At 32.4% G+C, this 26088-nt stretch overlaps 4 protein-coding genes across 5 annotated transcripts; 2 read left to right on the top strand and 2 right to left on the bottom strand.

Moving 5' to 3' along the window:
• Positions 1-383: 383 nt before the first annotated feature.
• LOC114164652 (protein trichome birefringence-like 16) lies at positions 384-4716 on the bottom strand. Its single transcript, XM_028049388.1, has 5 exons — positions 4515-4716; positions 3844-3995; positions 2940-3020; positions 2018-2213; positions 384-1679 (listed from the first exon to the last, which is right to left on the bottom strand). Exons 2-5 carry the CDS (start codon positions 3992-3994, stop codon positions 851-853), a joined length of 1257 nt encoding a protein of 418 aa, XP_027905189.1. The 5' UTR covers position 3995; positions 4515-4716; the 3' UTR covers positions 384-850.
• A 1116-nt stretch (positions 4717-5832) lies between these two features.
• LOC114164387 (methylthioribose-1-phosphate isomerase) lies at positions 5833-9128 on the top strand. Its single transcript, XM_028049039.1, has 9 exons — positions 5833-6230; positions 6439-6494; positions 6614-6772; positions 6954-7053; positions 7177-7316; positions 7457-7562; positions 8180-8318; positions 8407-8675; positions 8749-9128. The coding sequence occupies exons 1-9, from the start codon at positions 6150-6152 to the stop codon at positions 8812-8814; spliced, it is 1116 nt and encodes a 371-aa protein (XP_027904840.1). The 5' UTR covers positions 5833-6149; the 3' UTR covers positions 8815-9128.
• Positions 9129-11457: 2329 nt separating this feature from the next.
• On the top strand, positions 11458-19611 carry LOC114163982 (ATP-dependent DNA helicase Q-like 3). Of its 2 annotated transcripts, none has more exons than XR_003599456.1 (20): positions 11458-11589; positions 11684-11855; positions 12068-12175; positions 12298-12305; positions 12398-12481; positions 13233-13373; positions 13460-13494; positions 13945-14028; positions 15374-15462; positions 15825-15977; positions 16070-16166; positions 16748-16751; positions 16869-17018; positions 17090-17182; positions 17281-17346; positions 17417-17550; positions 18064-18158; positions 18251-18367; positions 18612-18715; positions 18965-19216. XR_003599456.1 is itself a non-coding variant. In XM_028048406.1 (20 exons), exons 2-20 carry the CDS (start codon positions 11696-11698, stop codon positions 19410-19412), a joined length of 2181 nt encoding a protein of 726 aa, XP_027904207.1. In that variant the 5' UTR covers positions 11462-11589; positions 11684-11695; the 3' UTR covers positions 19413-19611. The 2 variants fall into 2 exon arrangements, 1 of the variants encoding a protein (XP_027904207.1); XM_028048406.1 differs by having other exon boundaries at positions 11462-11589; positions 18251-18378; positions 18965-19611.
• Positions 19612-19877: 266 nt separating this feature from the next.
• On the bottom strand, positions 19878-24188 carry LOC114163983 (protein STRICTOSIDINE SYNTHASE-LIKE 4-like). Its single transcript, XM_028048407.1, has 6 exons — positions 23960-24188; positions 23656-23868; positions 23272-23342; positions 21090-21326; positions 20871-21003; positions 19878-20369 (listed from the first exon to the last, which is right to left on the bottom strand). Exons 1-6 carry the CDS (start codon positions 24101-24103, stop codon positions 20097-20099), a joined length of 1071 nt encoding a protein of 356 aa, XP_027904208.1. The 5' UTR covers positions 24104-24188; the 3' UTR covers positions 19878-20096.
• Positions 24189-26088: the final 1900 nt, after the last annotated feature.

Raw genomic sequence — 26088 nt, 5'->3', positions numbered from 1 at the left:
TAAAAAATTCAGTTTCGAGTAACCTTATCACAAAAGTATCGGATTTGTTAAGAGCAGGCATAAATAAAATATATTAAATTAAAATAAAATACAATAGCAAATATTTCATTAAAAAGTCACATGTTATTAAATTTAATTTAATCTTTCTTTTAGTTGTTCTCATTTTATATCACATAAGTAAGGAAGTCGTGATATTGCATAAGCTACATCACTTGGTTATTAATTTTCGTCAATGATTTGACAGTAAAATGACAAAGAGACTTAATTATTTCTTTTTATAACTATTATAGCAGCAAGTAAAACAGCAATTATACCAGAGGATTAAAAATACAGTGAAACTTGAGAGAATATTTCACAGCTATGACTAAATTTCTCCCTCGTAATGAAGAGGATATATGTTATATTGAACTTGACATGTTTATACTTTGAGAAGATCCATTAAGTATACTAAATCTAAAAGTACATTCGAACTTTATATCTCAAGCTCCCAAGAAGACGAAAAATGGTATCTCCATTTCCCAATGTCTTGACTTGCAGTTGAAGAGCCGAGAATAACTCAGTTCCAGTTACTATCGTCAAATGTTCCAATACTTTAGCTTTATACCAACATTTTCTGTGAGGACGCAACTGGCCACTTAAGAAGTACAAATTATAAGCTTAACCAATATTGTACAAAAGAAAATGCCGTACTTCAAAGTATCAGGAATGGCATACTCATGTATCAAAGATCAGGTCAAAGTTCCAACCCTGCCAAGGGCATCTTGTATTGCATGCCCACAACTGCATCCTCTGAAGAGTAAGTGTGAACGACATGATTGGGCAAAAAAAAGTATGTAACATCATGTGCAGACTAGATTTGTGTAAAGAGTATTTCATTCCATGTATCAGGAATGCCAGGCAAACACCAGTGTAAGCAATCTTGCACACCAGGCTTGGCCGAAATGCTAAAATGTGATATATGACCTTCATCCCTAAGCTGAGAAAGAGCTGTTATGTCCAATATCTTGACCCTTGTTCCCTTCACTGCATTGGCTACAACTTTATCTGTAGATTCCTCACCCAATATTTCCTTTCCCACTGACATCGGTGTAGTGCTGTTACAGCTGCCTCCAGTGTTCCAATCCCCACCAACAAAATGCCTTGGGGAAATGGTCCGAAAGAATACCTTTAAACTAGGATACTCTAAAAGCTGCGAGTTCACCCACCTAACCACATTGTGAACAGTGAGATTCTTGGCACCCGCAACCACTGCTATCTTCTTGTCAGTATTTGGCACACCTCCAACATGCATTATCCACCGATTAGCATTTATCTTTCCTCGATTCCAATGGTGACCTGTGTTGAGAACCAGCACGTTAAACTTGTGAAGGAATTGGTGCAAGAACGCCGGAGGCCGGTCAAGATGTATTGCATATTCTGTCGCTGGATCATCGACATTGATGGGTTCAATATCACATAGAATTGCAGACCAGTAGTAGAGAATTGTAGTATTGGTGCTCAAAAAACGGTAAGCCCATCCATCAGGGCGAGCAGCACCCTCAGATAGAATCAGCCCATACTCCTTCCCCACATCCTCCACATCACGCGTTTCCTTCCCAGCAGTGATCATGCACATTAGAGACTGAAACTGCTGCCGGCCCAATGAGTCTCCAACAAAGGCTAGAGTTTTGTGTTGCATCCTGAACACAGCCAATGATTATCAATTAGTCAAAATTGATCCCAAAAATTTAGACTGATTTAAACTATAGAGCACAAATGTATTGCAATCCGTTGTGCAGTGAAATACAAGGTAACTTCCAAATCAGACGAAATTGATTAAGTACAGAGCCATCTTTGAAAGCAACCAGATATAGTAATAACTAAAAACATGATTAGCCTGTACCTAAACTAAATATTCAAATTACTTCAAGCAGCATCCAATGATTCAATTCCCAATCTCAGGTATCAAATCATTGAACTGAGCTAAAACAATTAGACAAGAGTCTGATCTATAAACATTAGTGAGAACACAGAATACCTTCTCAAAAATTTAGACCCTTCAAATTCCTCCACTTGACAATCTTTTGGCTGCCATCGAAGCCTTTCATATGCAAAATCTGTGCGTTGTGTCAAGCGGCAAGCCCACATCTCTGACAGCCATTGCTTGCATTCAAAACCTGAATATAAAGGTCGGCGGTTGTCTGGAACCCATTTTCCTTTTGCAAGGTTACATACTGGAAAAGGATCAACAAGAAAACAGTCCTTACTTTACAGTACTAGCAATATATGGTTCATCAATCTAACAAATTTGCATGAAATTTTCCCTGCATCAGAAGAATGACTTTGATCCTCTAAAGCATGAATGCATGAAGAGACTAAACCAGATAAAAGATATGGAACATTCAAAAGTTGAATCCAGTTTGTCTAACATGAGAGTTTCTTCGTCCCTGAATCAGTCTACAGAAATATGTTTTTGTTTGTTGACTACTACTGCTCAAAATAGTGCTAAATTGCAACTTGCTTAGATATGTCGCCTCTCGATAAGAGAAGAGAACAAACAATGAGATTATTTTCTCAACTTCGACATCATAACTATAATGTTTCAAGTTTTCTTTAGCAATAGAACTGGTTTCTTAAAATAAAATAGAGGTAACTTTTAAAAACAAGCTTGTTATTAGATAATAAGCTGAAGAGCATGCATCAATTTTCCTCAAACCATAAGGGTTAAAAGGTTTTTGTAAAATAAACTAACAAGTTGGTTTGTCAGAAAAAACTCAGAGACACTTAAAAAAAACTCAAGGTCAAGAAAACAAGTTGCATGTATCAATTTCCCTTCAAACCATCAGAAAGAGTTAGCTTCACAATAATATTCTATGGATACTTGGATTAGCTTGAACATTCCATGAATTTGGGAATTAGAACGGCATATTACATATTCATTTGCCAAAAAATTCCAATACCTCTGTTTTCTGTGGCATTATCCAAACTGATGCCAACTTCTCCGCTGCCATCATATTCATCCAACACACTGGAAAGAATTTCTACAACATCAAATGAAAGACCAAGTTTAAGTCCCAAGTTAACACGAGCTTAACAAAGATAGAAGGGGAAGGGAACAGCAAGACCACATGCCAAGGGTTGTACTGGTTAAAGGATGATAATAGTATAATCTATTCTCATTTATGAGAGAATAGAACGTAAAACAGTGGACATGATTCATCATAACAGTATAATTAAGCCAATCAACTTGATGAAAAACAACATAAGCACGTAAATAAATTAAAAATGCAACCATATAATTAGAAAGAAATATATTACGTCTGTATATGGAGAAGTTCCAGCATTCCTTTCACCCCTTGAAAAGCATTGGGCAGAAACTGCCTGAGACACAACATTAATATTTAGTTTCTTTATCCTATTGGTTGTTTTATTATTTACACGTATTAGATGGCTTTGTCACGAGTACGTTGACCACAGAGCTAATGGCCAAATTATCTTCAAATATGCTAAACAACCAAAAATAAACTACTGATAGTAAATACAAGTGCACTGTTCAGCATGAAGTTTCAAAGCTTCGTTACAAAATAATAAGACGGTATTTGGCGTCAAGGGATACTAAATAAATGGGATAATCATCTCAAAAGGATGAGATTATCCTTATCAAGAAACTAGGGATTTACATCTAGCTTCATCAAGCCAACATGTTCTTTAATTCAGACTTTAAACACTACCTCCAAAGTCCAAAATTACTAAGTAACCTTTGCAACATAAATGATTCGGCCTTCATAAATGAAAAACAAAAATAATATTCCCATGTTAGGGAATAACACACAAGTTTTATTCAAAGAAAAAACGAATGCAAACCTGAAGAAAACTGCATCAATGTTTGAGAGGAAACAAAAGAAGCACGACCAGGTGCTCTCTCCCATGACCATATAATGAACGTTGTGGACACCAGAATAATGGAAATAAGGGAAATTTCTTTACCCTTCAAGCCATAGAAGCCCACCTTCATCCTACACAGACAAAAGAAAGTTACAAACATATGAAAGTAAAGAAAAGGCAAGGAAAGGCACCCTCTTTCATTTTCAAATGTGTTGAATACTAAGCTCGAATTGAGCTAAATTACAAGCAAAATAAATAATCTTCCAACAAGAAAGGAAAAAAACAAAACCAAACAAAAATGTTTCAGCTTAAGCCAATAGTGATTTCACGCTATAGAGGAAAACCAAACGTCACTTTCTCAAAAAAAGCAAGTGATCAATCAATCTCTAAGCAGCATTGAAACAGCAAGACCTTCCTCCACTAAAAATTCCAATAAAAGTTATCAATTTCAACTAAAATGTCTTTCTTGCTAAAACATTTTCACCATGTCGGTTTTGGAAGCAACCGCGACAAATGCACAAGAAACCAAAAAACTGGAAGGGTTGATGGCATGAGCTAGCAAGCTAGTATCACAAACGGACAGATATTGAGTGATTGCGATCGTGGTATGAAAATTAACAACGGATGATTGGTTTCACACTAGAACTCACCTCAATAGGAAAAGGGGACTTCGAACCCTAAGAAAGTCTAAAAATGTGTATCGAAAATGAAGTGACTAAAAACAGAAAAAGGGTAGCGTAGATTGGAAGTGGTTTAGAGATCAGAAAGTGGTGAGTTTGTAGGAGAACCGTTTTGGGGAAGTTTCTTCTTTCTTTTCCTGTTTTAACCTCTCTTTTTTTCTCTATCTGTTCACGGCTTCTATTGGGAATGGTTAAAAAATAGGAATAATGGCATTTAAGAACTTTAATATTTTCTTTCATTTTCATTATTCTCGAAGATTCAACGACTTAAAAATATAAGTATTAAACACCTTCATACTATTATTATTTTCAATTTTTTTTACTAAATTGAGCATTAAAAAACTCTTATCTAGTGGAGCTTTATTTGAGTCAAATGTTACCACTAGAGTTTGAACTTTAAGAGTGCGCTAGTTCAATAATATCATAATCATTGATTTAGTTTCTAAATTTGTTAAAACTATTTTTACAATTTAGTTGAGTTTTCATATATGTTGTTGACTCCAACATCTAATGTCCACTAAGCAATATAGGGGTGATTCTCATTTGATCTCCGACAATGATTTTTCAAAGTTCGCGTCAAATTGATAACAATTAAATTCTTTAAAAATCCTCCATTTATGCGTGTTGTTGGGTTAGAAACGTTTAATTAGCAATTAAACGTTGAAATATTGAGTTCAATTAAATCAATTCTTTAATACAAAAGTAACAATAAGTTATTTCTTATTTTTTATTTTTTAATGAATTTTGAAAATAGAATAGATTCTACGTTAAAAAGATCAATTTTAACTAATTTGATGCCGATCATAAGATAATATTTACGGTAAACAATTATATTGTCTTCTATAATCGTATAAAGTCTTAAACATCTTTTTTAGTCCTTAAATAAAAATGCAAAAAATATTTTTTTTTCTTTGTCCCAAATTTTAACAATGGTTGATCCTAAATTTTGAAAATGATAAGCAAACGGTGTTAAAATTTGTTTATGTGACTAATAGCATTTCTACATGTGTATCCATGTGTGTCCACGTGACGTAGCAAATCTTTAGTCTCATTTGATAACAAGAACTACATTTATTGATTTTTTAAATTTGTAGACCAAACACTTAAAATTTAGGATATCATGAAATTCAATCTCGCATGATAATTATAGTTTAGGCATGTAAGTTGTCTCAATAAAAATGAAATATTTTTCTTCCCATAAAGGTTAATTTTAACATTTTTAACCATTTTTAAAATTTCTTTATCTTCAATCATAATATAGTGGGCATTTTTAAACATGGGTTTAAGAATCAGGATTCTTTGGGTGGTGGTGGAGGAAGATGCCCAGGAATCTTTGTTTCTGCAGTAAAATAGTGAAAAAGCACGATTGGGAATCCCTTTGTTTCTGCTGTGTAAGAGAGAGAAAAGAAGCACGATTGCGTAATCTTTATCTGCAGTGAAAGATATAGAGAAAAGACACAGCATCGTATTCCTTTGTTTATGCAGTAGAAGAGAGAAAAACGCACGATTGCGAATTTCTGAAACTCCGGTAAAGTAGTAAACACACACTAACCTTCTTCGGCAACCGAACCCTAAAACCCTGAATCTGTTTCGGAAAGCGAAGCCATGGCACGTGAGTTCAACGATGTTGCAGCAACGCTTCAATCCATACGTTACAACCGCGGCTCCCTCCAGCTTCTCGACCAGGTCCTCTCTTCTCTTTGTATTCCTCTTCCCTTCGCCGATTTCGTATGCAAAGATTTTCGCACGTACACTCGTGTCACGTTTCCGACAATGTTCTAATATTATATTTTAAATTTGAAAGTCCGGCTTAATGATTTCGATGTGTAGTGGCAACCATGAATCTTGGTTTTGTTTTAATCTTTACATTTCGCCACTGATTCTACTTGTTCAGAGAAAGCTCCCTCTGGAGACAACTTACTTGGAAATTCGGGATTCAACAGATGGCTGGTAAGATGTTTTAACTAGATAACTTTTTAAGTGGACAATTTTCATCTAGAATTTGGATTATGATCTTGACATCTTCAGTCAGTGGGTTCAAATTATTTGAATGTTCATAACTCTCTCAGGAATGCCATTCGGGATATGGTGGTCCGAGGAGCACCTGCTATTGCGATTGCGGCGGCACTCTCTTTGGCTGTGGAGGTGTTCAATTTAGACGGTTTCAATGGGTCAGCTGGTGAAGCTGTTTCCTTCCTCCAGAATAAATTAGAATATCTTGTCTCAAGGTGTTTACAATTCTCTGCATTTCTTAGGCAGCAATCTTTGTATTTTGGTTAATTTAAGCATGCGTTTGCCCAGTGATTAACATTTGGCTTATTGAAGTTCCTTGTGAAGAAATTAATGTGATTGTCGTGAAGTTCCTTCCAAGCATATGATTTTTAGCTTATTTCTTTCTTCATGATGCAGTCGGCCAACTGCAGTGAATCTATCGGATGCTGCGGGAAAACTCAAAGAAGTCGTATCAACTGCTGCTGCTACCACTTCAGAGGGCAGGACTGTTTTCCAGGTATTACTAAAATTTACACTAAAGGAATTCTTGCTAGTGAAGAAAGTTACATTTCTTTTTTTACCCTTTTTACTGATTTTTGGTTTTAGCCATTTGAACCTGAATATACTGAATTAACCGTAGGCATTTATAGAAGCTGCTGAAGTTATGCTTGAGGATGATGTTGCCTCAAATCGAGCTATTGGCTCTTATGGAGCTAGCTGTATTCAGCAACAAACTGAGAAAAAAAAGCTCTCTGTTTTGACACATTGCAATACTGGAAGGTGCCTTGTACAGTACCATTCCTCATTTAGTGCAGTACTACGTATAATATAGTTATCTCTTGTTTTCCATTTGTTTGATAAATTATTGATGAAGTGTTTGTTTGGACGCACTAATAACTTGATCTTTGATTAATACTCAGTCTTGCCACAGCTGGATACGGTACTGCTCTGGGTGTGATCCGTGCACTTCACAGTGCAAAAGTTCTAGAAAGAGCTTATTGCACTGAAACACGCCCGTTTAATCAAGTAAGTGCACTTTCCGTTGTATATTCAAAATCATGTGAGTTCACTTTTCCTTTTGAGAGAAGATGCATCCTGTGTTACATTTAAATATGATGATCAGTATAAGTGATTATATTTTTATTTTTTTGACAACTTGATTAATAGCATTAATTGAGAACAGTTTTTAACCACAATGATGTATATTCATTTCTGGTTTATACCGATTTGCAATTTAAAGTTTCAATAGCATCAATTTCTGAACAAGAACACTCAGATAACAGATATTCTTCAATCTGTATCTTGGTGATAGTTGTAGTTTATCTAATTAGTTATATTCAGCTTAAGTTGTCTGTGTAGTCATTCATTTGAATAAGGAAAAGAACAGAGTAAAATTTCTGGGGCCCATTAAACTAAAAAATTTCATTCAGAGGCAGAATATTGCAGGTGATGATCACGTCGATTACAGAGATCCAGAATACATATGTGTGTGTATCTATTATTTGAACAAGAACAGTAAATTGATGACACGAAAGAACAAGTTAGCTTAAGTTTGTAGTAGTTTTGAGAACACATACTATGAAATCAAACTTAAAACGATTTGGAGGTTGTGAGTACCAATCAATCGCAATGTTTAATTGCAGGGATCTAGACTGACTGCCTATGAGTTGGTGCATGAAAAAATACCAGCAACTCTTATTGCTGATTCTGCTGCAGCTGCGCTAATGAAAGCTGGAAGTGTGGATGCTGTTGTTGTTGGGGCTGATCGTGTTGCATCAAATGGTACTTTGAGTTACAATGAAAACAAGCTATAGTTTGCTTGAGCATGAAAGCTATCATCAGATTCATCTTCCTCTAAATCACATTGCAGGTGACACAGCCAACAAAATTGGAACCTACAGTGTTGCCTTGTCCGCAAAGTTTCATAATGTACCTTTTTATGTGGCTGCCCCCCTCACCTCCATTGATCTATCACTTTCTTCTGGACAAGAAATTGTAATTGAGGAGAGGTCTCCCAAGGAATTGTTGAACGCACGTGGAGGACTTGGAGAGCAGGTTGCTGCCTCAGGAATTTCTGTGTGGAACCCGGCTTTCGATGTTACTCCTGCTAATCTAATATCTGGGATCATCACGGAGAAGGTCTTTCTTACTCCTAATTTGTATGAGTTTCAGTTGCATTTTCTCCTCTAACCATTTCATGTTCTCCGAGCAGGGTGTCATTACGAAGACTTCTGATGATGCATTTGACATCAAAGCTTTCGTGCAGAAAACAGGTTAAGGTAGAGTGGATTTTATCATGTTTGGTGAGAGTGTTGTGACAGTGTCAATGTTTGGTGAGAGTGTTGTGACAGGAGGAACAACTAGTTCAATGTTGGTGTCCTTGAAAAACTAATCTGGACATAGTTATGGTTAGTAAACAAGTCAATAAGAATTCATGGAAACCGTGCCTTGTGTGGCTAAAATGGAATTGTGGGGTTTTTAAGAGCCTTTTTGGTACGCTAGTTTGATAAGACTTGATAACAAAACCTAATTGTATAACATGATTACATTTTAACATTATGCAATGTTTGGTACAAGATTTTAGCATTTTAATGTTGCACGAGATAATAGTCAAATGTTTGTTTAGTGATCCATTGTGTAACATTAGACCAGATATGATAAAAATTGTCACTACTACAATACCTTTTTCCTTAAAAATGTCGTACAGACACATAATTTTGTTGAGAAAGCTTCAAATATAATTTTTTACCGAATTGCACTTTTTGGCTCTCTAATGTAATGTATGAGTAATTTTGTTTTGTAATTTTTACTGTTCGATTTTAGTTCACACAGTGGGCAATTTTTATCTCCATAATTTTAATAGATTGATTTTAGTTTATGCATTTCAAAATGGAGGATTTTAATTCCGTCGATGATATAATTTTAAACACGTGTAAGATGTGATAAAATCGTACGAATATCTATGGACATACACTATTTGTTTACAAATTAAATGGTTTAATATAAAGTATTAAATAATTCAATTTTAAGAAAAACACCGTATGTGTTAAAAATATTAGACTTTCAAGTATGAATTAAAATCAAATGGTTATGTAGAAATGAATAAGTATAAGTTGAGCATAAATGATAAAAAGTTATTAACTTATAGTCTTGAAATTTGCAGTGTTGACCTCCTAACTCATTAGTAAATATATTTCCATTATTTTCTCACATTGAATTAGTATAAAAAATAAAATAAAATTGCAAAAGTCATTGTTCAACTTGAAACAAATTAGTTAATATTATTGAACTTGAAACAAATTAGTAAAATGAGTTGGTTTATATCAAAATTATTAATTGTTTATTATATGATGGAGTTGGTTCATACATCATATTTAAATTTACCATTATAATAAACAAATTAGTTAATATTATAGGAACTCAAAATCAAGTGAGCATCCAACATCACACCAATAAATAGATCGCATATTTTTATACAATAGATTATCTAATTTGCTTATCTAGATAATTTTATTTCTTCCTTCCTTAATCCAAAATATCATATTATAGTTCCAAATAGAACTAAAATAGAACAAATTAAATAATCCTATTATAGACAAATTATTTTCACAAATAAAATTTTCCAATCAACTAAATAACCAAATTAGTTCAATATACCAAAATTTTAATTTCAAAATCACAATCCACACATCAAACATATTTCAATCAATCTAATTAACAGACTTGCTTTACTTGGTGAAGAAAACTCCTTACTCAAAACTCTTATTAAAGTTATAATTTTCACATATGTTCTAACTACTTACACAAACATCATATCATAATCATAAACAACCACAATTAAACACATATTTACTTTGAGTTATTTTCAGCGCATACATGAATTTTAGAATCACGTGTGTCTCAAAATATTAAACTAATAAAAAAAATACAGTATAAAGTAAACATACTCCATTTTATATTTTAATAGGTCAAAATAATATGTCTCTCTATTGTAAGTCTATTGATGGTCTCTGATCATCAAATAAATGAGAGACAAACTTACAAAGTTAGAGAAAACGTAGAAAAAACTTTAGAAAATATTTATAAAAAAATAATAATTTCTTTTTTTTATAAAATGAAACTCAAATAACATAAAGTATATTTATAATTAAACATTTTATCCATAAAATAATAAAATAATCAAGTATTATATCTAAAATCACCGATACTATTAAAACATTTTTCTATATTTTATAAATGTCTCCAAATAATTTTAATCGTAAATATATTACGTATTATCTCAATTAATATAATTAATTATCAAAATTAAATAAAAATATACCCAAATTTAAATGAATAAAATAAATATAGCACTACACAGACAATTTCTTTTTTTTTCATAATTGATATATAATCTATTACTATACAATTAGTAATTCAAAAATAAAAACATCATTAAATACAATTAATATTATAGTATAGTATCATTGGATCCCTAAAAGATGTGAATGTTGTAGCAAAATTAGTTATTTAAGTTTAGAATGTTATAACGTGAAGTTATACTTTCGTAGTTAAACATTTAGGTTTTTAAATTTTGTTTTAGGTAAGCGAGTTCATATAACTTGTTACTAATAACCTTGTATAATTATGGTTTGTAATTATTAAATTGATTTTAATATTTATGCCTTAGCAAAATTAGTAGCGAAAAGTGATGAAAGGAGGAACATGAAATTACACAATAGGAAATCCGTTTCCTAGAAAAAGTCTTCCCTGAATTTAAACGTTTATCCTTATATTTTTCAAGAGCAAATAATTATTTTGTTAACAAAAAAGAAAACTTTGTAGAAACTTAAATTTCACTATTTATTTAAAATCGATTAAACAATGTTTTTATATCACAGGGATGCTGAAAATAATTCACTATCTATTTTTTCTATTTTACAAACGTAGAACGATATACATAAAAGACCGACATATTCATTCGCTGTCCAATTTCAATTTTTGATTCATTGGGAGAAAGAAAAACCCGCGAACGGCTTTGCACCGAGCAATTCGCGAAACCCTTCGATCAAAGGTGCTAACTTTCAGTGCATTTTCAAACGATTTTATTCCTAATTCTTCCGCTGAAGAATTCGTTGATAGTTTTTTTTTTTTTTTTTATTTGGCAGGTTGGAATTGAAATGCAGAAGAAGTCGACATTGCCACTGAGCGACGCGAATGCCAACAGAAAGAAGAAGGAAGTGCGGAACAAGGAAACGTTGGTGAAGCTTCTAAGATGGCATTTTGGGTACCCTGATTTTAGGGGCATGCAATTGGACGCTATTCAGTCGGTGCTTGCAGGTGAATTCACCTTTTCCTTTCTACAAGCATAGAAGTGAACTGTGATATTTTCCTTCGTGTTTTGTAGTAATTAGTGCCTCAGAGACTGTTGATGAGTGTAAACTAACGGTTTCAATTCAAGTCGTGTTCTTTGTATACTAAAAGTGAGTCTTTGCTTAAGAATGGGAACTTAAGTTGGAATTTTCCATTGGTTTTGGACTCTTTTTATGCAGGAAAGGATTGTTTTTGTCTTATGCCAACTGGGGGAGGCAAGTCAATGTGTTATCAGATCCCTGCATTGGCAAAACCAGGAATTGTGCTCGTTGTATCTCCTTTAATAGGTGGAGTACTTTCTTCTTTTGTACATGTTTCGTCTTTAGCTGTGCTTGTTGCTGTTTGGTAATTCACATAATTTTTTATGCTAGGATACTACTGTGATATCTGACTTTTGTTCTGCTGACAGCCTTAATGGTAGGCATCTTTTGGTAATTCACTTGATTTTCAGAAATGTTGATTTTGAGTTGAGTTTGTTTTGGCTGATTTTTTTTCTTTCTACAAGTTAGGAAAACCAAGTAATGGCACTGAAGGAGAAAGGGATTGCAGCAGATTTTCTCTCCTCAACAAAAACAGCGGATGCTAGAGTAAAGGTGAGTAAGTTGTTAAAATGCTGATTTTTTATGATAGGCAATCTGATGCACGATAATCCAACATAGTGGGGTTCTGGTTTAGATGTAAGCCGTCTCACCTTGGAAGCAGTCCAGTGTTACTGATACTAGGATTTCAATCATGACTGATTCTATCAACTTAAAAGACAGTAACTTTATTATTGCATCAAGGCTCATCATCATCTTTACTGTAATAATATATCTACATATATCGAAGTGAAATAGAATTGTAGGTAATATAACAATTACAATAATCTCAATAATTCCAGATTGTGGATTTGATTACATTGGAATTAGTTTGGTACTTCTATTGAACATGAATAGTGTCTTTGTCTGTATATATGTGTATTTTTTGTTCGGGGAAAGGGAAAGAATCCATGCCAAATTAATATATATGCATGTGTAATAAATTTAGCCCCTTTAACGTAAAGAGATATTGATAAGTATCAAAGCACTTGGGAAACCCACCCTCGAAAGTCCTCTCCATGTTGGGACTTAGGCACCCCATGATACCAAAGTTCCTATCATGTGTAAAGTGAGAAAGTGAGGAATTATCTATCAATTTATAGTTACGAAAATGTTATAATTGAAATCAGTGTTGCATAAAACCCACTTTGTTTACTAATCTCTTCACGTTAGAGTTTAGAGGAGCTAAGTCCATATGTATCCAATTCCTCACTGTTCCATAGCGTTATTGATTCAGGAAACTGATTTTTACCTTTTATGATTTAAGATTCACGAGGACCTTGATTCTGGAAAACCTTCGACAAGGCTGCTATATGTGACTCCAGAGTTAATAGCAACACCAGGATTTATGTCAAAGCTGACAAAGATTTATACTAGGGGGCTGCTAAATCTTATTGCCATAGATGAGGTGTGAGCTGGGAAGACCATTTCAATTTTTTAATCTGCGGGAATTTACTTGCTTTCTTAGTAGTTTTGCTTGTGCAAAATTTTCAGGCGCATTGCATCTCAAGTTGGGGTCATGATTTCAGGTTTGTCATACATTCTGCTTTCTGCAACAAGCCAATTGGAGTTTATTGTCGTGCTAGAATTCTTTCATGATTATCTTATAGGACCTATATGTTTCCTTCTGCTAAGACAATAAATTTTATAGAGTTAATAATTTTGTAATGCCCTGCCTAATTAGATTCATCCTCTCTTCTTCTCTGTTCACATGTATAAATGCTTGATTTTTGTATTTACTTTTATCCTAGTGCTAAACCTATAACATTAATTTGGTAAGTGCTTGATTGTGCTTCAATAATAGGTTCCAGCTGAATTCCATTAATGTTTCGATTATCTTTGCCTTTTGGATTTTCTTTATCCAATATCTGAAGGTTTGATTAATTTTGGGGTGTGTGTTTAATTTCCCATATATACATATAGATTAGAGTTTATCATCATGATACACAATTCTCTTTTCCTTCTCTATTTTGGAGCAGACCTAGCTACCGTAAGCTTTCATCTTTGAGAAGCCACCTACCAGATGTACCAATATTAGCTTTGACTGCTACTGCTGCACCAAAGTGAGTCTCCTTAATTTAATTTCTTTGATATAATTTGCTTTTTTTTGTCATGTTTTAATTTGTTCATGTTTGCATTTTACATTCAAATTTATGGTTTTGCAAGCTTTTATATTTTTTTGAACAGTAATTTGTCAATTTTGACATGGTTTTGCAATTGCTATTCTCCTATAAGTGAGATAGATGAAAGAGTTACGATCTATTTACACCAAGTATAAAACTTAGTCAAAATCAAACCTTCAATAACTTTTCATAGAATACAAATGTAGTTGATCCAACCGATGAAGTTTGCTATCTTAATGATCATGTCTATCATATTTCATATGATTTTAAAATTTGTATAGATATGTTATCTAATAATAAAATTTACACATTTTTAAATATAATATTATCCATTAAGTGATGTTATAACCTTTTAAATAATTTTGAAATTGTATGAAATTTTGTATTTATGATTTAATTAATAAGAATATGAAATTCAACTGTTGGATTGATTAATGTAGAGGGAAATGGTATGCATTCATGTGAAAAATCTCCTTGTGTGTATAAGCACAACTGAGGAACATATATACATATTTCACACATAGCATTACATAAGATGGGCCCAAGTTTAAGTACGAAATATATCTAACACTCCCCTCAAGTTGGAACATATAAATCTTATACACCAAGCTTGTTACATATATAGTCCATCCTAGGGCCCTACAGTGATTTGGTGAAGATATTAACCATTTGGTCACTGGAATTAATGAATTCAATGGTAACGTCTCTAGATAAAATCTTTTCTCGAAAGAAGTGGTAATCTATCTCGATATATTTGGTCCTCTTTTGAAATACTAGATTTGAGGCAATATGAAGAGTAATTTGGTTATCACAAACAAGAGTCATCTGTGTAACATCCCCAAATCTCAATTCTTTAAGAAACTGTTTGAGCCAAATCAACTATGAGGAATAGAAGAATGGTAGAGATATTTACTATCATGATCACTACGGAGTGTATGAATAGAACAATTAAATTTGCATTCTGTAAAAGTTTATTGAAGGTATGATTTGACTAAATTTTACACCTAGTGTAAACTTATCCTAACTTGTGTAAATATATAAATGTAGAAACTTCCAGTGTATTTTGTATCGTGGAAGAATTTTTTGCTATTATGGAATGGCCAAATAATTTTTGGCTTGTTGTTCTGTCAAGTGCCCTGCTGACCACAACGATCACTGCACATTCTGGGTTATATTTTTGGTGCACGCATTCTCTTTTGATCTGATCTAAAATTTTTATGTGATGAGGGGAGACAAATGAGAATGACATTGTGGCATTGATTCCCTGGATGTTCTTTTTCTGTAGGGTTCAGAAGGATGTAGTTGAATCCTTGCGGATGCAAAATCCATTAATACTCAAGTCTTCATTTAATCGTCCAAATATATATTATGAAGGTCAGTTCTGCTTTGCCGAATGATTCATATCTGAAAACAGTTAAGCTTTTGTGGCATAATTTTTATGCTAGTGATGGTGAAATATAATTCTCCTATGTGACATGTAATGTGACTGGCGCAATAAGTAATAAATCAGTCCACACAGTACATAAGTGTTTGTCTATGCTCCTCTTAATAATGAAGATACAATGACAGAGGATAGAAGAAAGCAAAAAGAACAACACGCTGTTCTATTTTGGCTATTTGAAACATTCAAGTTACTGCATGAGTTTTGTTTGTGAATTGCTCTAGATGTTGATTTTGCATGAGATGAAGCTTATAATTTATTCAAACAAATCTGGTTTCAATTCTTGATGATACAGTTAGATACAAAGATCTATTGGATGATGCTTTTGCTGATTTATCTAATACACTCAAATCTCTGGGAGATGTCTGTGCAATAGTGTATTGCCTTGAACGTTCAATGTGTGATGACTTATCAAGTAATCTATCCCAAAGTGGCATTTCATGTGCTGGTACTCCTTCTTTTACATATTTTTCTGTCTTTACTAATTGATTGTCTACACCTACTAGTTCACATAGTATATTTTATTTTGGGTCTTTTCAGCTTATCATGCAGGATTGAATAATAAAATGCGAACTTCGGTGTTAGATGATTGGATTTCTTCTAAGATAAAAGTTGTTGTTGCCACTGTGGCTTTTGGGTATGCTTTTCCCTTTTTATGTTTGTATCTAATGCAATTATTTCTTTGAAGCATGCAATTACATGTTGGTGCGTGCTGTGGGGGGTTTGATGAATTTTTTGGCCCTGTTCATGTAGTGGCCATAATGGATTGCAATTATGTCTGGCATGATACTTGGTGCGACATCTACCAAGCTAAAATGCTCTGTGATGGGAGTTTTGTAGAGACCAAGTGCCATGGAGCCATGATGGTGCAAAAGCATGCTGTTAACCATGCTTTCATCATTCCTTAGTCCAATGTTGATTTGGCCTGTATAGAGATTGAAAATATTAAAATGCAATAAATTACTAAAATTAATTTTATTTTCTTACAACGTGTAGCAGAATGGGTCAAAGTGTGAGGAACAAAAAAATGTGATTAGAAATCTGAGTATGAATATTTTCACTTGTGTTAAAGTATAGATACATTCTTTTCTGGGTTTAGTATGATGCAAATAACTTTTGATTTATTTGAGGTTGTGATGTATTTCTTTCCATTCTTCCTAATCTCTGCATGGAGCTGTGCTGTTGCATGTAGTTACTGAGCCTTTGGTCTTCATTCAGAATGGTAAGTGGGGATTTACTATTGGTTTGATTAAATTTTTTTGATATTTTTAATATTGTAATCTTTATTTATATTATTATACTTGTGCTTTGCTGGTTATAATGTGATCAAATTTACCAGGGCATTGATAGAAAGGATGTCAGAATTGTTTGCCATTTCAATATTCCCAAGTCAATGGAAGCATTCTATCAAGAGTCCGGCAGAGCTGGTCGTGATCAATTGCCATCTAGAAGTCTGTTGTACTATGGGATAGATGATCGCAAGAGAATGGTTGGCTTACTAGAGACTTTACTCTTCTTTTTCTTACTATACCTGTTTTCTTAAATTATAATCTGTATCAGGAATTTATATTAAGTAAATCGGGGAGCAAGAAGTCACAGGCATCTAGTTCGCAAGAAGAATCATCCAAAATATCCCTGATTGCTTTCAATCAGGTGACTTCTTGTCCCTGGGTGATTTTTTTTTAACGCAGTATCCCTGCACCTTGCCGTTATATACTTACGTAATGGAATGTATTTGTAACTGACTGTAGATGGTTGAATACTGTGAAGGATCTGGATGCCGCAGGAAAAGGATTCTTGAGAGTTTTGGGGAACAGGTAATGAAATATCTGTGGCATGCTTCATCTTAACCTCTGTGGATTATTAACTTTAATTGTTATGAGCCAGGTAGCTGCATCACTATGTGGAAAAACATGTGATGCCTGCAGACATCCTAACATAGTTGCCAGATGTTTGGAGGATCTCAAAACTGTTTGTGCTCTACGCCATAAAAGTGGTTCATCTCGTGTTTTTATTACCAGGTGCTATTCATGAGTAAAGAACCCTCTTATGCATTAGGAATTGAACTTGAAGTTGATAAACTGAAAACAGATTGTGAATATTTAGCTGCCATTTTTTTTTTTTTTTTGCTTGAAAAATTTATGAATGGTATAGGTGCACATGCAGGCCATACTTAGTTTACTTCATCTGACATAAAGCTAAGAAATATGGCCATATGGGTATAAAGATGGTACTTCAATACAGCTCTTGGCATAAAGTTGTGCCTTTTTAGTGTGAATACCATGGGACTTTCCTCCCTTGAATTGGGTCAGAAACATAAAAGGAAAAGAAAGCAAGGGAATTAAAACTATTGACCATTGAGTAGTTTCGTCCAACATAAGGATTGTGTATGCTCTGACTTCTTGTTAGTAACACTTTACGGTTATTCTTTGTGTATTTCATTATTGGCCTGATGATGATTGCCTTCTATTATATGAATTAATCCAGTTAAATGATACCTAGTTTCTTATTTATTGACAAATTTAATTTTTCAGTGCCACTGCCGCAATTAATGGAGAACAGTTATCTGAATTCTGGAATCGGGGAGAGGAAGCAAGTGGATCAGAGGAAGATATATCTGATTCAGAAGGTAGAACTTATTTTTGTTGCCTGTGTTTTCACTATTGGGGAGAACAAGTGTTTATTAGACCATAATTTACGTGGATAAATTTTCGCTTGCAGATGGTAATGACGTTGTGAACAACCTAACCAGGTCAAAGCTTCAATCCAGATTGGGAGTAAATGAAAAGCTTGCTATGTTACAACGGGCAGAAGAAAACTTCTACAGAAATAATAACAGTTATAAACAGGTTTATCTTTATTGGATTATATCCACGTTGTTGGTTAAAAAACGTAGATTCTCCATAGTTAGCACCTTTGGGTGGTAACAGCAGGAAATGTTTTTATAAGCAATCTGTATTGGGAAAGACAATACAGTTCTTTTGTAGTATTTGCCTATTTTTTTCATAGTTCATTACTGTTAAGATCTATGAAAATACATTTTTATTCTGTCTGTATACCCACTCATCTAATTTGATAACAGAACAACAAAGTTGACAAGAATGCTATCTCGGATCCAATGCGAGGATCAAGCAGGCAAAGGTTACAAAATGCTCTAAAACAGGTTCACCAACGGCTTGACAACAAGTACGCTTAACTTCTTTTTTTTTTTTGTTCTATTGTTGACGTGCAACGGTACCTTGTTCAAAGATCAAATTATTATTGTGCCATGGGTGTATTATTTAAATAGCAAAACTAATTCTTTAACCATAATATAATGACAATGCAACCACGAAGATGATGATAAATTCACCTTAAATTATATCACAGCTAAATTAAAGCGACCACAGTTGGAATATGAGCTATTTCCTTACTTCTTTTATTACGTTTGTTCAGGATTGAAGTGGATACGTCAGCATCTTTTCTTGAAGATGAATGCTACAAGAAATATGGGAAGGCTGGCAAATCATTCTATTATTCGCAAGTGGCAAGTACTGTAAGATGGCTGACGACTGCTAGCTCCAGCGAATTGATGAACCGACTTTGTGCAATTAATGCTTCTGCTGAAGCTGAACAGTCCCTTACGCCAGCTGAACAGCCCTTCAAACCGCCACCTACTTTGGATCCTTGTGCAGAAGATGATACCAGCAATGAATACTCTGGTAATGCTAGATCAGAAACTTCTCCGTGTATTGTGCCAATGGAAAGCTGTTCGTTTAATAATACCAACTTGCCACAAATACCATCCTTCTCTGAATTCGTAAATAGTAGGAAAACAAAAGGGGACCAGTTAAATGACACAAAGAAGCATTCAAGAATCGAAAAGAGGATGAGGATGCAGTAAATTTACTTTTGTAGATACTAACTATTAAAGTTTTCAGATTTTAGTGGCATAATATCAAGTGCCAACTTCGGCTTTTATAAATCAGATAGTATTGTTTGAATAGTTTGTCTCATTAGCATAAAATTCCATTTACTGTAATTTCTTTTATGTATTCTTTTTATTTTAGTGTGTTGAATAAAGAACATGTCAGTCTCTTAAATCTATCTGCGCTAGTTGTCAGAGAAAAAAAAAACTGACATACCTAATCATTTGAAATTGATAGAAAACTCCATTCTAATGGCCTGAAAAAACAAAGTTGTAGTTTTTTCCTTGAACACACAATTTTCTTATAGTTTTGACAGGCAGTCATAAAATTATTGTAATTAGGTCCCTAAACTATTTTTGAAATCAGATCCTTAAACCGTATTTGTTATTAGTTGATTTCATATTACTTTTTACGAAAAGTAAGAGCAAATGAATGTGGGGTGTAGAAGAAATGACCTTGATCTAATGAATGTTTAACGTTCGAAAAGATTTAAGAATTTTAAAAATGTCTAAGTGAAACATAAAGAAAAGACATGGAGACCTTATCATGAATATCTACCCTATATGCTTAGTCTGCATCATACATATAAGGAGATGCTTCTGTTTTGCATGATCCAAGCTGAGAGATGGCCCCTTATTCAAGACTTGAACTTCACCATTCTACGCAGCATTCAGTGGTAATTTTCCAACAAAATTGGAACTAAGACTACCAAAGTAAAGATTATCCTCAAACTCCAAAGCTGAAGTCACAAAATTAATGACCTTCCCATTACTATCTTCCAACTTTCTAATTATCTTGCCATCAGTTCCCACATTCACCACCCTTGCTCTTCTCTTCAGATCAGCCACAAAGTTAAAGAGTCTTGGAGATGAAGCAATAAGGTGCTTCGTTATCTTGTAGTTGTACATAAACTCCAGCCTTTCAGAATTCAACTGTTACATCAGTTTTCAAAGAAAACAATTCAGTATCACAGTAAGATTAAGATTGAGTTAAACTTAAACTTTTCTTAAGAATGATAAAGTGAATTAATGATTAGATGAAAGAAAAAGAGAGAAAAAAACCGTAAATTTAATTTTAGTGCTAATACTTTAGAAAAATAAGATTGATTTGATAAATTTAAAAAATAGATAAAGATAGATTATTAGTTCAACTTACTTCGTTATTAAAAACTAACGACTTGATACCACTTTGTAGACAACAACTCCCTACTTGTAAAAAAAAATTTATTCATTATTATTGCTGTTCATTCATAATATACAATATAATTTATAGACTCACAACTACTAATGCATTAACTAACCACAACAGTTAGTTTCTTACAACGACTAGTTATAATGTCTAATACATTTAAGTTTATTAAAACACAACACGACTAATATTTTTTATCGATAAAAAAAAGAATAAAAAAAAGAAAAAAAAAAACTCTGTAATACCTGAATCAAACCGATCCAGAAGGATCCATCAGGAGCAAGATTGATATTATCAGGTGCACCGGGAAGGTTTTCTACGAAAATATCTGTTTTGCCTTTGTTTTCTCCTTTTAACCAATACCTGAGACACCTATATCTGATTCACACAACACTTATAACATGAGACAAAAGAAAATTAGAGATAACAGAAGAAAGTGTTGTTTTAAGATTAGAAAGTGGTACCTCCAAGTTTCACAGATCAAAAGAAAATCTTGGTCCTTGGAGAGTGCAACTCCATTAGCAAAGGCAAGATTATCGAGAAGAAGAGCAGATTCATTGGTTTGGGCAGTGTACTTGAAAAGTTGTCCATGAGGTCTTGCCTCTAAGAAATCCAAATGCCAATGATGCATATCAAATTTTGTACTCACAATGCTGAAATACACATTCCCATCCCAGTCTTCTATTGCATCATCTGCAAACCTGGTTCCATCCAATTTTCATTTCATTCTCATTACTCTTTAAAATGCTTCAAACTTTTTATTTTTCCCACAATATGAGATTATCAGATTGAAGCTACTAAATTAAAATTAGTAATGATAGTTATAATATTTACCAGAGGTGTAGTAGTCAAAGTACATGAAAAATGGATGATAATAATTATTATAGTTGAAATAATAGAATATATATACATATATGTATAAATAAAATATATGTATAAAGAAGATTCGTGTAGACATCTTTCTCTCACCTTTAATTTTATTCTAAAATTAATTACTCTCTCTATTAATTTACAAATAATTATTTATTTTAAGAATGAGCTTATTTTAATAAAATTATTTTTAAAAGGTAATATATATAAGTTCTTAGGTGAAATCTTGTAAGGATTTGCTTAGATACGATAGAATGAGGAACTCTGATACGTAATTATCGAAGTTTTTGACGTTTTTGTCGGAATAATACGTGTTTGTGGTGTTAAACATTTTTGTTTCTCAATGACGACTTCTACATTGATAAGTTTGTCGTGGATTTAGGGTTACCATTTATTATTTCTTCAACAAGCAATTTAGGGTTTCGTGTCAAGAAATTCTTCTGTCACCAACTTGGACAGTTCTTCTAATTATCTTATTTCACATTTTAAGTTATTCCATTTGTTCGGTTGCCAGTGTTTTTTAAGTATGAACAGGAAAATCATATTGATGTCATTTTGAAGGTTGATTTGTGTTACATCTCCACAACAACTTCAGCATCATAAACTAGTTTAATACATTTGAAACTAAAATAATCGTGAAAAAGAAAATAAAAGAAAATTCGAAAGCTATCCCTTAATATAAGTTCAAATTAACTAGGAATTATAAGGAAGATGCATAACGATATATTCTGATTAATCACTATTTTTTTCCACGTCAAAATCTTAATGAAAGTTAAAAACTTGATAATTAAGTTCTTTAAAGCTATTATATATATTATCACTATTAAATTTGTATTAAACTACATATAAATATTTAATTCGAGTTTGAAAAATGTTTAATCTTGTAAGTTGAAATTAGCGTAAGTTATTTTTATAAATTGTTCGTTTGTTGGTGTAAATTAAGCCTTTCCAAACCAAATATTTATACTTAGGTTTCTGTCCACCCATTAAACATGGTCCTGAAATCACAACGCAGATTCGTTTTCCTATGTTGGTCCCACTCTTCTGCATTCTAACGTGAACCTTGACAGTTACGATACTATTTTTGTTTGTTTTTATGTCTTTTTTTTCACTAAACATTTATGAATTTATTTATCAAAATAAACTCTTTTTGGGATTGAAGGTTAAAAAGTCATATTCTACCTTCATTCATAACCTCGGAAACTGAAAAAAAAATAGAGTTGAAAAATGACTTTGGAAAGTAAACAAGTTTAGTTAAATAAACAAATTGTCGCGAAGTTTAACAGGGTAACAGGACGGACGGATCTTCTTTGGACACAAGCTGTCGTGGTCCTAAACTTTAAAAAAATTTGTATTTGAAAATTTATAAAAATTAAATTAAGTAAATATATAAATTTTAAAGATATTATTTTAGTATATATATATATATATATATTTATTTATTTATTTATTTTTCCTAATACTAAAGTTAAAACTACTTCCATTCAATGAGTGTCACATATGACTAAACATGACAACATATCAATTATTGATACTTTACTGAATTTAGGTAAATACAAACACATTAACCACGTGGTGTTTTTCTTATATTTTTTTTGGTACTTTTGTCGTTTTGGAAATCACCTTAGAGTAATGAGTTAGCATATAGAAAGGACAAAAAGGAAAACATTGAAGTGTGTTAAAATTAAGACATAGAAATAGTAACCATGCAATAAATTCTGGGACAGTAACAGAACAAAGCAATCTGAAAATGAAGCGTGAGTGTGTGGGACTAACCTTATTTCAGAACCATCGTTAGCATGTGAAGTGAGAACACTGATACCATCTTCTCTAACCCTCAGCAAACCCTGCAAATCATAGTTTTTGCCAATTTTATTATCCTTAAAACTCTTCAAATGATAGAACTCCCAAAATGTGAAAACATATATAACTTCAAACTTTTTAAAGTGTCTGTTGTTACGAGAAAGTTTATCAGAATGTTCCGAACATACAGAACATGCTTTTGAGAACAGTTTAATGTTGTTACATGTGGATTTTAAGTCTAACTCAACTCCATAAATTCAGTTTGTAAGATGAGAATTACACAAATTTATTCAATTCTAAAATAAAGATTACACCTATTTATATATTGTGAATTGATATTATTTCTGGTCGACTTACCCTATCAGAGTCGCAAACAATGATACCACCTTCTTTAGATTCTGTGACTCCTATCAAGGTATCACCACCGATATACTTCCAATTCTCCCAATTTCCATTTCTGAGCATTCTTTTAATCCAACCATCTCGAGTAGCAGTATACATAGTTCCTTCTTTATCCACACAAAGATCTTCTGGTTCCTTCACATGTCCATCTCCAAGTTTAATGATGTTCTGTTCCAAAAACAGCAACACAGCAAGTAAAAACACAGATTCTTATTCAACTCCATAACAAAACCATGTTACAATAGTATCAACTTTTCACCTGTAATTTGTTGTCTCTGGTTGTTGTGGAAGGTTTGAGATCAAGCAAAACTGGATCAATGGGTGAGAAGAAAAGGATTTGAACTGTGAGAGCCACTAAAACTGCTAGAAAGAAGCTTGAGAACAGTGTTACTAAGGAAGCCATGTTCTAATGTAATGTTGTGGTAACTGATGCAAAAGTTTTAGTAATAGGTGACTCTATTTATCTAACAATTTTTTTCACCAGGAACCGCTTGTGTGGTCATAATTCGAGCATGGATTTTTGTTTAAATATCTTATCTTTTTCTCTGACAAGTATCAATAATAATCAAATTAGAACTGTGCTATGTAACTTATTTTAATTTTAATGCATGAGTACAAAAGAAAGTAGGTAATAAACGGACAACGTCCAAACTCCACCGATTTGAAAATAAATGCAAAATGTTGAAAAAAAAATAAGCAAAATGGTGAATTTTAAAGAATCATGGAAATAGGTAAGTTGTATTTGAGAATACCACTGATCATTCATCAAATTCGATCTATTAATTACTATTATTCATAAAAATATTAATATAAAATCTAGGCTTAAATATTCTATTCCAAACTTTACTATTTTTTTGTCACTAAATTTTAAGAATGAGATGATCATTCTTAATTCAAAGACATAAATTTTTTTATGTATTAGATGACGTTCAAAGTTAATAATTAATTTAAAATATATAATAGGATAAACAATTCAAACACAATAATGTAATTAAACATAAAAAAATTTAATATAATAAATTTAAAAAATTATATGTATTCAGTTCAGAAGAAAAAAAATTTCAATTTATGAAAAGTTTAGAAAGTTAAATATATTTAATCCTAAAATCTAAATCTTACTTTTAAAGCCTAATGTAAAAAGTAGATCTCACTTTTAAGATATTTACTTTAGAATTTCAACGTTGAACAACAGATAACATGCTTTTCAAGTGGAAAACTTATATTTACCTTTTCTTCGAGATGAATAAAAAAAAAATCAACAAATAAATGATAACTCTGACCCATAATGTTACTACCAAAGACATTAACACAAGAGGACAAAACTGGTTCAATTTTTTGATACCAAACAAGTTTTCAAAATGAAATGGAAACTAAAACCATTGCTACGTCACATTTGATACCAACCACTCTTATCCCTTCCTTCTTCTTTCCTAAAATTACATCACGTATGTAGAAGAAAAAAAAAATCCAAAATATGTAGTATCAAAATTTCTAAGGATATAATAAATTATAATCTTAGTCTGCAACTTGTAGCATATACCAAAGCACAACTCAACCCCGAGTTAATTTTTCATATAATAATATCAATATATATTCGGTCAGAGATATTTGAATTTCATGTACTTAAACATATTTTAAGATATTTAGAACTAACTATATTTTTAAAGATATTATTGTTATTAATCAGTCAGAATATAATGATATGATAACTAATTATTTTTAGAAAAATTATTGATAATAAAATCTGATTCAGGTAATTAAATTTATTATATGATCTTTATATGTGAACTGAAAAAGTCTAAGTATAAGATACCATTAGTCGAAGTACTCATTTAATTATTTTCTTACTTGACGTTAGAAAATGTTAGAACATCTTATGTACAAGTGAATCTCTCCTCGAAGATTTAATACTCATCATCTAAGCTAGCTCAACTTTTGAAAACTCTTAAAAACCTTACTTTCTTCATTTCAAAAGATTTTTTTTTTCATTGAGATTTTTATTCATTTCATGTAAGAAAAATATATAAGTCATATATCCAACTTAAACTTGAAAAGAAAAATCATAGACACTGAGAAAACAATAAAATAAATCTAGAAATGAAATGGTTAATTTGTGTCATTTTGGGATAATGTATGTTGGTTTAATGTTTTTTAGTCCCTTCAATTAGTTTTAGTCCTTATGTTTTTTTGTTGGTTTTGATCATAGATGTGGCATGTTAAAAACATATTGAGAGGGGAGCCGTAGAACTCCAAATTGTTGGTTTTTGATGATGCCCATCCATCGACTAAGTCTATATTAGTAAATTGACTCTAGAAATTGTTGTAAATCAAACAAAATGTTTATAAAATCAAATTAATTACAACATAATCAATTAAGATAAGTTTTGG

Source organism: Vigna unguiculata, chromosome 9 (assembly GCF_004118075.2).
Source record: "Vigna unguiculata cultivar IT97K-499-35 chromosome 9, ASM411807v1, whole genome shotgun sequence".
Taxonomy (NCBI): Eukaryota; Viridiplantae; Streptophyta; class Magnoliopsida; order Fabales; family Fabaceae; genus Vigna; species Vigna unguiculata.
The sequence above is the reverse complement of the archived record's forward strand: the minus strand, read 5'-3'. Positions and strand labels throughout refer to the sequence as shown.